This window comes from Nomascus leucogenys, chromosome 6, assembly GCF_006542625.1.
Source record: "Nomascus leucogenys isolate Asia chromosome 6, Asia_NLE_v1, whole genome shotgun sequence".
In the NCBI taxonomy this organism is placed as follows: domain Eukaryota; kingdom Metazoa; phylum Chordata; class Mammalia; order Primates; family Hylobatidae; genus Nomascus; species Nomascus leucogenys.
This window is the reverse complement of record NC_044386.1, coordinates 34084363-34099818: the sequence shown is the minus strand read 5'-3', so window position 1 is coordinate 34099818 and position 15456 is coordinate 34084363. Positions and strand designations below refer to the sequence as shown.

General features: G+C 37.2%; 1 protein-coding gene across 17 annotated transcripts in view; it reads left to right on the top strand.

The window, feature by feature from the left end:
• Positions 1–15456, top strand: part of CPLANE1 (ciliogenesis and planar polarity effector 1) — a 143383-nt gene that overhangs the window by 54629 nt on the left and 73298 nt on the right. For 15 of the 17 annotated variants that reach the window (XR_004030418.1, XM_030813978.1, XM_030813979.1 and 12 more), the window contains 8 exons: positions 6523–6632; positions 6793–6951; positions 7644–7752; positions 8949–9240; positions 10315–11254; positions 13011–13159; positions 13835–14001; positions 14572–14654. Coding sequence is in view for 16 of the 17 variants with exons in the window: in XM_030813978.1 (XP_030669838.1) it covers positions 6523–6632; positions 6793–6951; positions 7644–7752; positions 8949–9240; positions 10315–11254; positions 13011–13159; positions 13835–14001; positions 14572–14654 (2009 nt within the window). In the remaining variant the exon portion in view is untranslated. The remainder of the gene's footprint in view (positions 1–6522; positions 6633–6792; positions 6952–7643; positions 7753–8948; positions 9241–10314; positions 11255–13010; positions 13160–13834; positions 14002–14571; positions 14655–15456) is intronic. The other 2 variants (XM_030813974.1, XM_030813975.1) reach the window with 2 other exon arrangements.

The window sequence follows — 15456 nt, the reverse complement described above, 5'->3', positions numbered from 1 at the left end:
TAAAATATGCAAAACATTAGCCAGGCATAGTGGTGTGCACCTGTAATTCCAGCTACTCAGGAGGCTGAGGCAGGAGAATCACTTGAACCTGGGAGACGGAGGTTGCAGTGAGCCAAGATTGCGCCATTGCACTCCAGTCTGGGCGACAGGATGAGACTCTGTCTCACAAAAAAAAAAAGAAAAAAAAAAAGTTCCTTTCTGGCCAGGTGCGGTGGCTTATGCCTGTAATCTCACTACTTTGGGGAGGCTGAGGCAGGAGGATTCCTTGTGCGCAGGATTTCTAGGCTGCAATGAGCTATGATCTTGCTACTGATCTCCAGTCTTGGTGGCAGAGCGAGACCCTGTTTCTTTAAAAAAAAAAAAAAAAAAAAAAAAAAAAGGTTCCTTTCCCTAGTTTGTTACCTAAAATAGTAGATTTTAACTCTTAATTTTATTTATTTATTTATTTTTGAGATGGAGTCTTATTCTGTCACTCAGGCTGGAGTGCAGTGGCACAATCTTGGCTCACTGTAACCTCCATCTCCTGGGTTCAAGTGATTCTCCTGCCTCAGCCTTCCCAGTAGCTGGGACTACAGGCACCCACTGCTGCGCCCAGCTAATTTTTGTATTTTTAGTAGATATGGGGTTTTGCCATGTTGGCTAGGCCGGTCTCGAACTCCTGACCTCAGGTAATCCACCTGCCTCAGCCTCTGAAAGTGCTGGGATTACAGGTGTGAGCTACCATGCCTGGCCCAGGATTTCACACTCTTTTGAAGTTTTTTTATTATGGAAAATTTAAACCAAAGTAGAGATTTATAAGCACTTGAGTACCCTCACCCACTTGCAACAATTGTCAACACATGAAAGCAAATCTGAGTACATCGTAAGTACAATAAGTACTTCAGTATATGTAGTGAACAGATGAGGTTTTGTTGTTGTTGTTGTTGTTTTTGTTTTGAGTTGGAGTCTTCCTTGTCGCCCATGCTGGAGTGCAGTGGCATGCACAATCTCAGCTCACTGCAACCTCTGCCTCCGGGTTCAAGCAATTCTCCTGCCTCAGCCTTCTGAGTAGCTGGGATTACAGGCGTGGGCCACCACACCCAGCTAATTTTTGTATTTTTTAGTAGGACAGGGTTTCACCATGTTGGTCAGGCTGGTCTTGAATTCCTGACCTTGTGAATCACCTGCCTCGGCCTCCCAAAGTGCTGGGACAGCCCAGATGAGGTATTATTATTTTTTTTTTTTGACGGAGTCTAGCTCTGTTGCCCAGGCTGGAGTGCAGTGGCGCGATCTTAGATCACTGCAAGCTCCACCTCCCGGGTTCCCACCATTCTCCTGCCTTAGCCTCCCGAGTAGCTGGGACTACAGGTGCCTGCCACCATGCCCAGCTAATTTTTTGTATTTTTAGTAGAGACAGAGTTTCACCATGTTAGCCAGGAGGTCTCAATCTCTTGACCTCATGATTTGCCCGCCTTGGCCTCCCAAAGTGCTGGGATTACAGGTGTGAGCCACCGTGCCCGGCCAGATGAGGTATTTTTTAAAACCATAATTCTATTATCATGACTAACAAAATTTACAGTATATCTTTAATATCATATATAGTCAGGCCTGCTTAATGATGGGGATACATCCTAAGAAATGTGTCATTAGACAATTTTGTTGTGTGATCATAGGGTATACTTAGACAAAAATAGCCTAGTACACACTGAGGCTATGTGATACGGCCTTTTGCTTCTAGGCTACAAATCTGTACAAGAGGATTGCTTGAACCTAGGAGTTCAAGGCTATTGTGTGCAATGATTGCACCTGTGAATAGCCACTGCACTCCAGCCTAGGCAACATAGTGAGACCCTTTCTCTAAAAAGAAGTGTTGCCATATGGAATACTGCAGTACTGAATACAGAATGTGACTACACTGAATACTGTAGGCAGTTTTAACACAATGGTAAATATTTGTATATATAAACATATCTAAACATTGAAAAGGTACAGTAAAAATACAGTATAAAAGATTTAAAAAATTAGTAAGTATGGGGCACTTACCATGAATGGAGCTTACAGGACTGGAAGTTTTTGCCCCAGGGGAGTCAGTGAATGGGTGGTGAGTTAATTTGAAAGCCTAGGACATTACTATACACTACTGTAGACTTTATAAACACTGTACACTTAGGCTATACTAAATTTATTAAAAATATTTTTCTTCCATAATAAATTAACCATAGATTATTGTAATGTTTTTACTTTATGAACTTAAAAAAAATTAAAACCTTTTTGACTCTTGTAATCATACTTGGCTTAGGAGACATACAGTAGCATAATCATAGCTCACTGCAACCTCAAAGTCCTGGGCTCAAAGGATTCTCCAACCTCAGCCCCTTGAGTACTGGGACTACAGGCGTGAGCCACTGTACCAGCTAATTTATTTTTTAGTTTTTGTAGAGATGGGGTCTCTGTTGCCCAGGCTGGAGTGCAGTGGTGCCATCTTGGCTCACTTCAACCTCTGCCTCCTGGGTTCGGGCATTTTTCCTGCCTTAGCCTCCTGAGTAGCTGGGACCACAGGTGTGTACCACCATACCTGGTTAATTTTTGCATTTTTAGTAGAGACGGGGTTTCACCACGTTGCCCAGGCTGGTCTTGCCCTCCTGAGCTCAAGCGATCCGCCTGCCTCTACCTTCCAAAGTGCTGGGTTTACAGGTGTGAGCAACTGCGCCTGGCCTAATTTTTTTTATTTGTAAAATAGAGACATGGTCTTACTATGTTGCTCACGCTGGTCGAAACTCCTGGGCTCAATCGATCCTCCCGCCTCAGCCTGCCGAAGTGCTAGGATTACAGGTGTGAGCTACTGTGCTTGGCCAAGCTTTTTTCTATTGAAAATTTTAAAGTTTATTTTTTACTCTTTAAACTTTTTTTTTAATTTAAACTAAGACACAACATATTCATTAGTCTAGGCCTACATAGGGTGAGGATCATCAATACCTCTGTCCTCCACCTCCACATCTTGTTCTACTGGAAAGTCTTCAGGGGCAATACCATGCTTGGAGATGTCTTCTCTTATAACAATGCCTTCTTCTGGAATAACTCCTGAAGGACCTGCCTGAGGCTGTTTTACAGTTATTTTTTTTAATAAGTAGGAGTATACTGTAAAATAACAATGAAAAGCATAGTATAGTAAATACATAAACCAGTAATAGTTGTTTATTATTATCAAGTATTATGTACTGTATATAATTGTATGGGCTAGATTTTATATGATTCGCAGTGCAGTAGGTGTGTTTACACAGTTGTCACCATAAACACCTGAGTAATGTGTGGACTATGATGTCATGATGTCTCTAGGTGACAGAAATTTTTCAGCTCCATTATAATCTTATGGGCGCACCATAGTATATGCAGTCTGTCATTGACCTGAATGCCGTTACGTGGCATCTGACTATATTATCTATCCCATGTTTAAATTTACTTGATAATCTCAAATATGTCTTTTCTATAGTTTTAAAAAAAATCTCTATCCAATCAAGGTCCACCACACATTGCATTTTGGTTGATATATAAATCTTTCTCTTTTTATAGTGTGATCATAACTCACTGCAGCCTTGACCTCCCAGGTTCAAATGATCCTTCTACCTCAGCCTCGTGAGTAGCTGGGACTACAGGTGTGCACCACTAGGCCTGGTTAATTTTGTTTTTTTTTCATTTTTTCATAAAGGCAGGGCCTCACTTTTTTGCCCAAGCTGGTCTAGAACTCCTGGGCTCGAGCAATCCTACCTTGACCTCCCAAAGTGCTGGGATTACAGGCAGGAGCTACCATGCCTGGCCTATAAGTCTATCTTAATCTATAAAAGTTTCCTTGCCCGCATTCTTTTTCATGCCCTTTATTTATTGTGGAAACTAGATCATTTGTCTAGTAGAACCCGTTCTATTCTGGTTTCAGTAGATTACATCTTTTTGGTATTCAAACATTTTTGACCATGATTTAAAATAAGTGCAGATTTTATAGCAAGGTAATACATGCACACACCTGTATGAAGTTGGAATGAAAATTTAATGAACTACCTTTACTCTTACTGTGTGCAATGCACTCTTCTTTTCTTTTTCTTTTTTTTTTTGAGACAAAATCTCTGTCATCCAGGCTGGAGTGCAATGGCGTGATCTCAGCTCACTGCAGTCTCCACCTCCAGTTCAAATGATTCTTCTGCCTCAGCCTCCCAAGTAGCTGGGATTACAGGTGCACACCACCATGCCCACCTAATTCTTGTATTTTTAGTAGAGATGGGGTTTCACCAGGTTGACCAGGCTGGTCTCGAACTCCTGACCTCAGGTGATACACCCACCTTGTCCTCCCAAAGTGCTGGGATTACAGGTGTGAGCCACTGCACCCGGCTGCAATGCACGCTTGATATATTCTGTTGTATTCTATTTTAAAAAGATGATTGAGACTCACTGAATTGATTTTATAGCCTAGTAACTAATAATAGGTTGTAATCCACAGTCTGAAAAACACAGATAAAGGATGTTTTTGGATGAGTCGCTGTTTAGTATGTTGCTGCACTGTATCTTGCTAGTTCTTGGCCTTAGTTCTATCCCAGCTTGCCTGTGAAATATGAAATAATGAAACACATCTGTCAGTAATCATGCCTTTCTCAAAAGATTGGGCCATGCTCCTCTGGCAGAATCTATGAGAATCTGATGTGTGGGGTGGGCTGTAGTGTGAAAATGCTCATCGGAGACCCTGATAGTCCCCCTGGGGCCATGTACCCACCATCCTCTCTCACTATTGGGATGAATAGAATGTGTAGAAGAGCTGCTTTCTGCCCACTTTCCATAATATCAAACTGTTCTTTTTGACTTTGTAATATTTATTTTAAAAAACATATTAAATAGCTCCCTAAAGAAAATGAAAACACTGACTACTAATATAAAAGTCAGTTTATTGTAAAAATAAGGCTTATTTAAAAAATTAAGGCATAGGCTGGGTGTGGTAGCTTATGCCTGTAATCCAAGGCAGGTGGATTACCTGAAGTCAGAAGTTTGAGACCAGCCTGGCCAACATGGTGAAACCCTGTCTCTATTAAAAATACAAAATTAGCCGGGTATGGTGGCACACGCTTGTAGTCCCAGGTACTTGGGAGGCTGAGACAGGAGAATTGCTTGAACCTGGGAGGTGGAGGCCAAGGTCGCACCACTGCACTCCAGCCTGGGCAAGATAGAGCAAGACTCTATCTCCAAAAAAAATCATAATAAAATAAGTAAAAATAAACAATTAAGGCATAAATGAACGAATGCTAAATTTTAGAGTATTATCTTTCTTCCTCCAAAGGAAAAGTTCCTATATTTTTCTTTTTCCAGAGACGGTCTTGCTATTGTGCTGTTAGGAAGAAGTGTGTGCAAGTGTCTTTTTCATATAATAATTTCTTTTCTTCTGGGTAGATACCCAGTAGTGAGATTTTTGGATCAAATGGTAGATCTACTTTTAATTTTTTAAGGAATCTTCACACTGTTTTCCATAGTGGTTGTACTAGTTTATGTTTTCACCAGCAGTGTAAAAGTGTTTCCTCTTCACCACATCCATGCCAGCATGGAGGCTGATCTCAAACTCCTGGGCTCAAACGATCCTCCCACCTCAGGTGTCCAAGTAGCTCGGAGACAAGGTCTTGCTCTGTCTACAGAGCCTACACCACCCCGTTGAAAAGGTCCTATTAACCATAGAACATGAGATGGTTTTCGCTTAATTGGTCACATGTTAACTATAATAGAAATTTAAGATTAGCAGAAGAGTGAAAACTTGTTTTGATAGCTGGATTGTGAGCCTGTGCATTGTGTATAGTTAAATCCTGATGCTCCATACAATGGAACACCATATTGGCAACAAGAAGACAGTATATTACCAGATGAAAAGATATCTAAGATATACTAGGTGAAAAAAAGCTAGTTGCAAAGCGGCATAGTATGATTTTATATATCTTTGTGTACTTGTATTGCTTTTAATAAATTATTTACTATTAGAAATTGTTTTTAGTATTAAAAATGTTTAAACATAAATGAATATCTGTTAGTGACTTATAAGTCAATCTCCATGACTTTTATTTAATTTTTTTTGAGATGGAGTCTCACTCTGTCACCCAGGCTGGAGTGCAGTGGCGCAATCTTGGCTCACTGCAAGCTCCACCTCCCGGGTTCATGCCATTCTCCTGCCTCAGCCTCTCCGAGTAGCTGGGACTACAGGCGCCCGCCACCACGCCCGTCTAATTTTTTGTATTTTTAGTAGAGATGGGGTTTCACCGTGGTCTCGATCTCCTGACCTCGTGATCCGCCCGCCTCGGCCTCCCAAAGTGCTGGGATTACAAGCGTGAGCCACCGCGCCCGGCCCCTCCATGACTTTTAAATAAGGACTTTTATATAAATTTACAGTGAGCATGTATTCGTTTTATAATTAATGAAATAAAGACCTTTATTTTGGAAAAAATGATCAGCAGAGGTGGAGTTGTTATAATATTAATGTACATACTCATATGATTTTCTTTCATATTTGTGTTCCTGCTTTAGTTTGCTTCAGAGAACTTTGTGCTCTGTGTTGGATGCTGCATGTCCGTGATAAGTTATCCTATAGTTGCAGGCAATATCAGAAAGCAAGAGAAAATGTAAAAGGAGAAAAGGTATTTACCAGGGCAAAAATAATAAAAATGAACACACATTACTTGGGAAATTATTGTTTAAAAGAAGATTTTATTGTTTGTAGCAAAACTTTCTTTTGAACTCATTCTGGTCTACCTTCTAAACTAAAAAGGAAATGAATGTTTTTCAATATCCTTTTAGGACCTTGAAGTGGAGTTTGATTCTTGTATGATTGAGCACTGTCTTAGTGCCGTGGAATGGGCTTATAGAATGCTGCCTTTCTCTCGGTTTTTTAATATGGAAGAACTTACTCAGGATATAATTTTGAGCCTTATTGGAGAACTGCCACCAATCAGAAAGGTAATGTGTTTGTAGGTGAAAGTAAACTACATCAGAATCAGGGACTTTAAAAGATTTTTATTTAATTTTAATTAAGGATGATGTTGCCTTTCTTTGGCTTATTTCACTTAGCATAGTATCTTCTGGGTTCAAAAAGATAAATACTGTAGGACCTCACTTATGTGTGGAATATAAAAATTTTAAACTCACGGAAGCAGAGAGTGGAATGGTGGTTGTCAGAGGCTGGGGATGTGGTGGAAATGGGGAGATCTTGGTCAAAGGGTACAACCTTTCAGTTATAAGATGAATAAGTTCTAGGGATCCAATGTACAATGTAGTGACTATAGTTAATCGTAGTGTATTGTTTACCTGAAATTTAATAAGGGAGGATATTACAATAGTAAATGTGTGTATTGATGGATGTGCTAATTAATTTGACTATGGAAATCAGCACAGAATGTATACGTATATTAAATCATCACATTGTACACCTTGAATATACACAGTTTTTGTCAATTATATATTTTAAAATAAAAAAGTAAGTTGATACTAAACTCCTATTAGCAGACAGATGCTCAGAGAGAGGCTTTGACCTGACTTCAAAAGATTAGTAAGAAATGTGCATTTATATTTTCAGTTAAAATATTTATGGAATGAAAGAAAAAAAAAAGAATGATGTTTCTCATAAAACTTAAACAATTTTTTTTCTGAAGGTAGCAGAAATTTTCGTGAAAGCATTTCCCTATCCTGAGGACGTGAGGGTTCCTTTAAGAGACAAATATCACTCTCTTCACCAGAGACTCAGACACTGTATTGTGAAAGGTATTATTTGTTGCTTCTCACGTAGCTAATAGATAAATTGCGGAAGATTCCCTTTTTGTTTTGAAAATATTTATTTACTGTTGCTTACGTGTCTATGCATTTTTGCCTCTTCCTTGAGATAGGAGTATGAGAAGGTAGAAACATTTCTCCATTGCAGAAAGACTAATCTCTTGCTTTGGAACCAGATGAAGCTGACTTCGGCTCATGTCAGTCAGTAACTGTGTGATCTTAGGCAAGTTGCTCAGTCTCTCTGAGCCTCATATCTTTATTTGTAAAGTGGGCATAGTATTACCTGCTTTATGATGTGTATTCAGAGAGGATTAAGTAAGATAATATAAAATGAGCATATAGTGCTTTGTATATTGCAAGTATTTGTTGAAAACAAGTAATTTCCCTTTATGGTTATTTATGCTTCTAATTTTGTTCTTCAAAATTAGAATACACACATTTCTCATTGTGGTAAAATACATGTAATATAAAATTTACCATTTTAGCCATTTAAAATATGCAATTCATTGACATTAAGTACATTTACAATGTTGCGGAATTTTTAAAGAATTAAAATTACCCTGCTTTTTAGAACTATAATTCAGTATTTAAGTCTAGGTATGTCCAGTGATTTTGTATTACTCTATTAATATATTGTATTTGTGACTTGTATTTTTCTTAATACTTTTTTTGACATCCTCTAACATACTCTGTTTATGTATTAAATAATGTTTTAAAATGTTTCTATAGGCAGCCTTGAAAACCTTCCCTTGCTATTATTTCTTATTACTTGTAGTAAGAAAAATATCCTTGATTTTTTTGGCTAGAATTATCCTCATTTTATCTTACTCTCTATGTGAGAATGGAAAAAACATTAGTTATTCTTTTTATTAACTATAATTATCCTTCTGAGTTTTAAAACAGTTAAATGACTTAAAGTTTTTTTCCAGGGCATACTTTTTCTTCATGAGGTCTAGGTTCTGTCTCTTTTATTGTGTTCTTTAATGGATCTTCTTCAGCTTCTGCAGTTCTACTTTAAAATAACTTTCCAGTAAATACTGAAGAAAACATGACCAGTAAGAATGTGGAAATAAGCCTTAGTTATCAGTTAGGTTTCTTGTCCCCAGGAGGGACCAGAGTTGGGTCTCCTATGTCTCGAATTGAAACATTTTAATGAACACTAAGACTTTTTATTCTTTTCTTTCCAGGACCCCAGACTGAGGAAATGATGTCTGTTGTCATGCGTTCTATCCAGAAAGTGAGGGTGAAAGCTCTAAAACGTGTGCAGAGAAATATAGGCTCTTTTGAAGTGAACATATGGGAACCAACTGAAGAAGAGAAATCAGATGAGGCTCCAGGTTTTGACAGATATTCCCTGGGGACTAGTTTGAGCAGAAGTACACTCACAGAACTGGGGGATTCTGTGGTTCACAGTGATGCAGATACGTTCTCTGAAGCTTTGTCGGTTGAAGAAAAAAGTAGGATAAATATTTATCAAAGGTACAACTGAGATCTTTTAATCACAGGCATTCACTTCCTTTGAAAAGTAGCTTTCAGGCATCTGATGAGCTGATTTCTGGTCCCAGCAACCCTCACTGATTGCGCTATTAATAATATGAATGATACGTGCACTCATAAGAATATTAGGAGTATAAAATGAGACTATACATTCGAAAATTTACTTCAAGTATTATTGATATATGAAATAATTTTACCATCTGAAATTATAAAATCAAAGGAGTAGATGAAATTCTACACTTCACTGGAGGACTTTCAGTTTTTTTAAGTAATCTTTAGACTTAAATAGTTTGAGGTTACTGAGTTAGCCATATTATTTTTAAGGAAATTTTTTCCTTAAATTTCCTTAATATTTTTAAGGGAAATATTTCAGGGAAGGAAACTGCCTCAAAAAGGATGGGATGCTTTCAGCCCAGGTGGCCAACACCTGTTCTCTTACTGAGGGAACTAAGGATCTGTGTTCTGCCCTCAGAACCATGTTGAGAAGAAGCATTTAAAATGAATTGTGGTTGGGCAGTTAAGGTGTCCGCCCAACAGGTTTCATAGCAGCTAAAAGTGTTTAGGAAAAGTTCCCAGTTTTTGTGTGGTAAAACAAAAAAGGACAGTCTTGCTTATTACACCTGGTATTAGGGGAGCTGAGCGGGCAGATGCAAGAGAGAAACAAGAAATCCTAAATTTTGTTGTATATCAGTGGCTTGGAGTTTTTGTTGACTTTGTATTCCTAAAATCTGACCCGTTAGAGGACTACTTCTTTTACCCACAGAAAAATCATTCATGTTCTTTTATAGTGAAATTTCTGTGGACACATTTTAATCTCTTCTAATACAAATTTTCCCTTTTGATATTAATTTTTTTTGATCTCATAGTAGAAATGTTCCACTCTTGAAAACACTTAGAAATCATTTAGTCCCACTCCCTTGTTTGAAATGTAGGTAATTGAGGCACACAAAATATACATGACTTAATCATTGGAGAGAATTTTTCATGTCAATTCTAAGATCAGTTTTAGTGATTAAATGATCTTTAATTTTGTCTTATTTTATTTTTTTGCTATAGAAATGCCCCAAATCACATGGAATTAACATCGATTGATAAGCCCACTGATAAAAAGAAAATGTGTAATCAGAAAGAAAATCCTACAAAGAAAGAAGATCATGAAAAGTTATCACAAAATACACTTCCTGTAATAGGTGTTTGGGAATTTGAACGTGATGATGATGAATATATTAAATTCCTTGATCTGTTTTTGAGTTACATTCTTGAAAGAGACCTACCTTATTCCAGGGATGCTGGCATTCCATTTCTAACTAGTTTTTCTGGAAAGCTTAGAGAACATGAACTTAATTCTTTACTTTTTGATGTACATACAACATTAAAACGACGTCAGAGCAAAACTAAAAGCCAGAATGTGTTTAGAGCTGGTTCTTGCTTTATTGTTGCTCCTGAGTCCGATGAATCAGAAAAATCATCCTCTTTAAATGATGAATCTGGCATGCATTTAGAAAACCAGAAACTTTCATCATCAGTACTGGTTAATCAAGGGATCAAACCTTTTTTACAATATCCTTCGAATGAAGTCAATAAGAACGAAGGAATGAGTGGATTATTTGGTTTAAAACAAAAGTCAATTTACAAAATACAAGATGACACTAGAGAGAAATGTCTAATCCAGAGATCATCAAACCACATTTTTTGGACTCCCAAGTCCATTAAAACTAGAAGATGTATTTTCAAAGCTATTCAGTGCAATGATATTAACCCTCAAGAAGATCTTCCTTTAGCACTAAACACATTTGGCAGTATAGGAAGACTGCTGGAATGGATGATAAAGTGGTCTAATAGAAGGCTACTCTGTGATTCTGGTATAACTGAGTCATCCTCTGAGTACAGTCCAGTAATTCGTGTAAAGACCTCTACAGCTGCCATTCTTACATCGTTACGGCTTTTGGAACAACCCTATTTTGCTACATATAAGGCAAAAAATGCCATTATTAAGGTAAGCGTATCAATTGTTTATTACTTACAAATGAGAACTCTCATTTTAGATTAAAACTATGTTTACATTTCCCATCTATTAAAGAATCATTAAATAATAGAAAATTAATGACAATGTTGATTATAATCATTATCTCCTATTTTTTTCTTCCAGTGGTTCCTTTAATTCTTAACAATAAAGTGCTTTCAGAGAAGCTGTGAGGTTTTGAAGTTTTATGTGTATTTATAAAAAAGAAAAAGGAAGGAGATAATTTTAAGTGATATTACAAGTGGTATTACACTTATATTATTTCTCCTTTCAGTTTCAGGTTTTGGTTCAGATGAAGAAGGACTAGGTGGCTCTCTAGTTTTAATTACTGATGTCTCATCAAGTCCATTAGGGGATCGTTTTTCTTATACTCTCAGGCCAGAAGAGGTTGGAGAACCAAACCCAGAAAAGCAGATGGGAGTCAGTAGAGGAGTTAGTGTTTAATTAACTATTCTTTCTTCCCTAGTCAATGGCAAGTGCTTTTATTCCGAAGTAGTTTATTCTAGGCTGAAGGATGTGAATGTGTGTGTGTGCCTGTGTGTGTGTATGTGAATATGTGAATTTGTTTTCTTTTATTTTTTACTTTTTATTTTTTGAGACAGAGTCTTGCTTTTTGTTTTGTTTTGTTTTTTTTGTTTTTTTTTTGAGATGGAGTCTCACTCTGTCACCCAGGCTGGAGTACAGTGGTGTGATCTCAACTCACTGCAGCCTCCGCCTCCTGGATTCAAGCGATTCTTCTGCCTCAGCCTTGCGAGTAGCTGGGACTACAGGCGTGCACCACCACGCCTGACTAATTTTTGTATTTTTTAGTAGAGATGGGGTTTCACCATATTGGCTAGGGTGGTCTCAAACTCCTGACCTTGTGATCTGCCCGCCTTGGCCTCCCAAAGTGCTGGGATTACAGGTGTGAGCCACTGCACCTGGTCCAGAATCTTGCTTTATCACCCAGGCTGGAGTGCAGTCTTAGGATCACAGCTGCCTGTAGCCTCGACCTCCTGGGCTCAAGTGATCCTTCCACTTGAATCTTCCAAGCAGCTGGGACCACAGGCTCATGCCACTATGCCTGGCTAATTTTTAAATTTTTTATAGAGACAGGGTTTCCCTTTGTTACTAAAGCTGGTCTCAAACTCCTGGGCTCAAGTGACCTTCCCGCCTTGGGCTCTCAAAATGTTGGGATTACAGGTGGGAGCCACTACACTAGTCCTTTTTTTTTCCTTGAGATTGTTATGATAAGGTATATACAGTTTATATGATACTGTGATATTGGTCATCCTTGAAATGTGTATTTCTAGGTAATGTATATGGAAATTTTAAGTGAGACAAAAGGGATACGTACCTTGTGTTTTTAGCTGCATGTATTTTTGTCTACTATGTCATTTTGAAATAACTACTGAATGTCTTTATGATATAGCAAAGGGAATGAAATGAGAATATTATAATTTTTTTGCCACTGTTTTGTGGCCTGAAAACAATGACAATATGCCTTACAAATTTGTAAGGCTGATTTCTTTTGAATACTATTTAGGTAGTCAGATTTGCTTTTTCCAGTTAGAATAAAGACTTGATCATTGCTTCAGCAACAAGTATTGAGTTGTAGAAATGCAGTAAATATTTGATAAATGAATAAGAGGATTATTCAGAATTCCTGTAGAAAGAATGAATAATTTTAAAATATGGTGAAAAATAAAGGGTTCAATAAATACTAAATACTTTAAATGGTTTGCTTTAGATGGTAGAGAATTGTGACACTGGGTGTCAGATTGGACCCAATATTGAGAGGGAGAGCAAATCAGATGCTGGCGGTTCAGTTGCAGTAGCAACTCCAGGTGGAACTGAGGAAAGAAATGGTCAGAATAAATCTTGTCAAAATATCTTGAAGTAAGTTGCTGATTATACTCTTCTTTTCAATATAAGACACGTGGTTTGATGGCATTTGGGCTTAAAGGGAAGATCAAACCCTTGAAAGTTAAAGGAATAAGCATTTTTTGAAGTAGAGGAGCAGGCAGTGAGCTTTCTGAGGTGCTTTAACAATTCATTGCAAATTGTATTTCTTCCCTCTTGGTCTAGCTTATATCTTCTGAGAGAGCAATTAATTCATCCTGAGAGATTCCTTTATCAATTTATTTCCCATATCAGAAGTTGAACTAATCCTTTCATCCATTTTTATATATGAAGCAATGCTAGGAGTAACATAGCTTTGAATACCAAGGCAAAAGCCATTATAGCATGAAGAGTCCTTTGCGAGAATGATAATTTTAGATAAGTTGAAATTATTCCAATCATTTGAGTAAATAAAAACTATGATGTTTAGTTATTTACTGAACAATCTTTACCTGAGCTTCTATGTATCAGAATTTTTTAAAGAAAGATTTTATAAATATGAAACCAAAGTTTGTTCTTTGCTTTTAAAAAACTGAATTAAGCCGAGATTGCGCCATTGCACTCCAGCCTGGGTGAGACTCCATCTGAAAAAAAAAAAAAATAAAACCCAAAACTGAATTAGCTCTTTATCTCCAAGAATAGTTGTAATTTTAGTTGCTGCATTTTTTTCAGTAGAATGCCAACTGAAGCAAAAAATCCTGATATAAAAGAAATCAATGATGGTATTATTTCCGTCACTCATAATACTAAAAAAGAATTTATAGATATTGATGAGAATCTTTTAGAAGTAGAAGCATTTACAGAAGAGGAAATGGATATGCACATATCAGACTATGAAGGTCAGTTCATTTAGATAATCTATTTTTTTGGCTTTATTAATTTGAAATTGGTAAATAATATTATCTGAGATAACTTATTTAGTCTTATACCTAAGTATGTTTACAGTAGCCTAAAATAAAAAAATTAAGAGAATTAAATATTTGTGAAATATTGAGCATATTAACTCTAATTTTGGTTTTAATAAAACCAAGAAGATCTAAGGTATTTTTATGTTGGTGCTCTTTTGCAATTGTTGGGCCTCTTGTGCTGCTTATATAATAATTATGGTCTGTTAATTTCCTTGAAGCAACTCTATAAACCTCTCCCCAGCAGTCTTCCTTAAGACAGAAACTCGCAGAGCACTACGTGGAGTTAAACATACTGAATAATAAGGCCTCTCAAGGCTCATCTGGGATTTACCTGATGAAGATGGAATAGACTCTAGGTGTTTTCAAAGACTGTCTTTATAAAAAGGATAGAAAATATTTCTGTCATTATATTGTTTCTGGTAATATTCCCTGAGCCCCCTAAAAAGTCAATAGCTTATTTTTTAAATGATCAGTTTTCTCTTCGTCTTCACTTATCGCTAGAAGACATTGAAGAATCTGTTGGAGGTTTCAGAAGTCCCAGTCTTGCCATTTGCATGACGACTTTACCACAGCAGTTAGAAGAAGTAAGTCAATAAATAGTGGATACAATTATTCATCTTTCGTTTTGTGTAGTGTTTAAATTATACATGTTTTTATTCATTGTTATTAAATATATCAAAGCAAGGTTAGCTCTTAAAAATGCACTATGGGTTGTAGAATATAGCCATGCTGTGTGGCATTTTTCTTTCCCTGAAATTCTAGTACAGTGTAGTAACATGTCCAATAATTTCAGGCAATGAAATTTTCATGTCATAAACTGCTTTAGCAAATTTATTTAATCAAGAATAGCAAATGTGTCCTTTATTTAAGAAGTATGGAAGTATGGCCAAGCATGGCAACTGATGCCTGTAATCCCAGCACTTTGGGAGGCTGAGGCGGGAGGATTGCTTGAGGCCAGGAGTTTTAGACTAGTCTGGTCAAGAGAACAAGACTCCATCTCTACAAAAAATTAAAAAATAGCCAGGCACGGTGGCATGCGCCTGTAGCAGTCTCAGCTACTTGGAAGGCTGAGGTGAGAGGATCATTTGACTCCAGGAGTTTGAGGCTGTAGTGAGCTGTATTGTGCTACTACATTCCAGTCTGGGCAACAGAATGAGACCCTGTCTTTAAAAAAAAGAAAAAATTAAAAAAGTATAATTCAGCTGTAGTATACTTTTTATACATAGATATACTTTTTGGTATTATTTTTCTCAAAACTCTATACACTGAATTTCCAGGGGGAACATAGACATTTCCAATTATTGTAACAATTCTGTGTGTGTTTTTTTTTTTTTTTGAGATGAGGGTCTTGCTCTTTTGCCAAAGCTGGAGTGCAGTGGCACGATC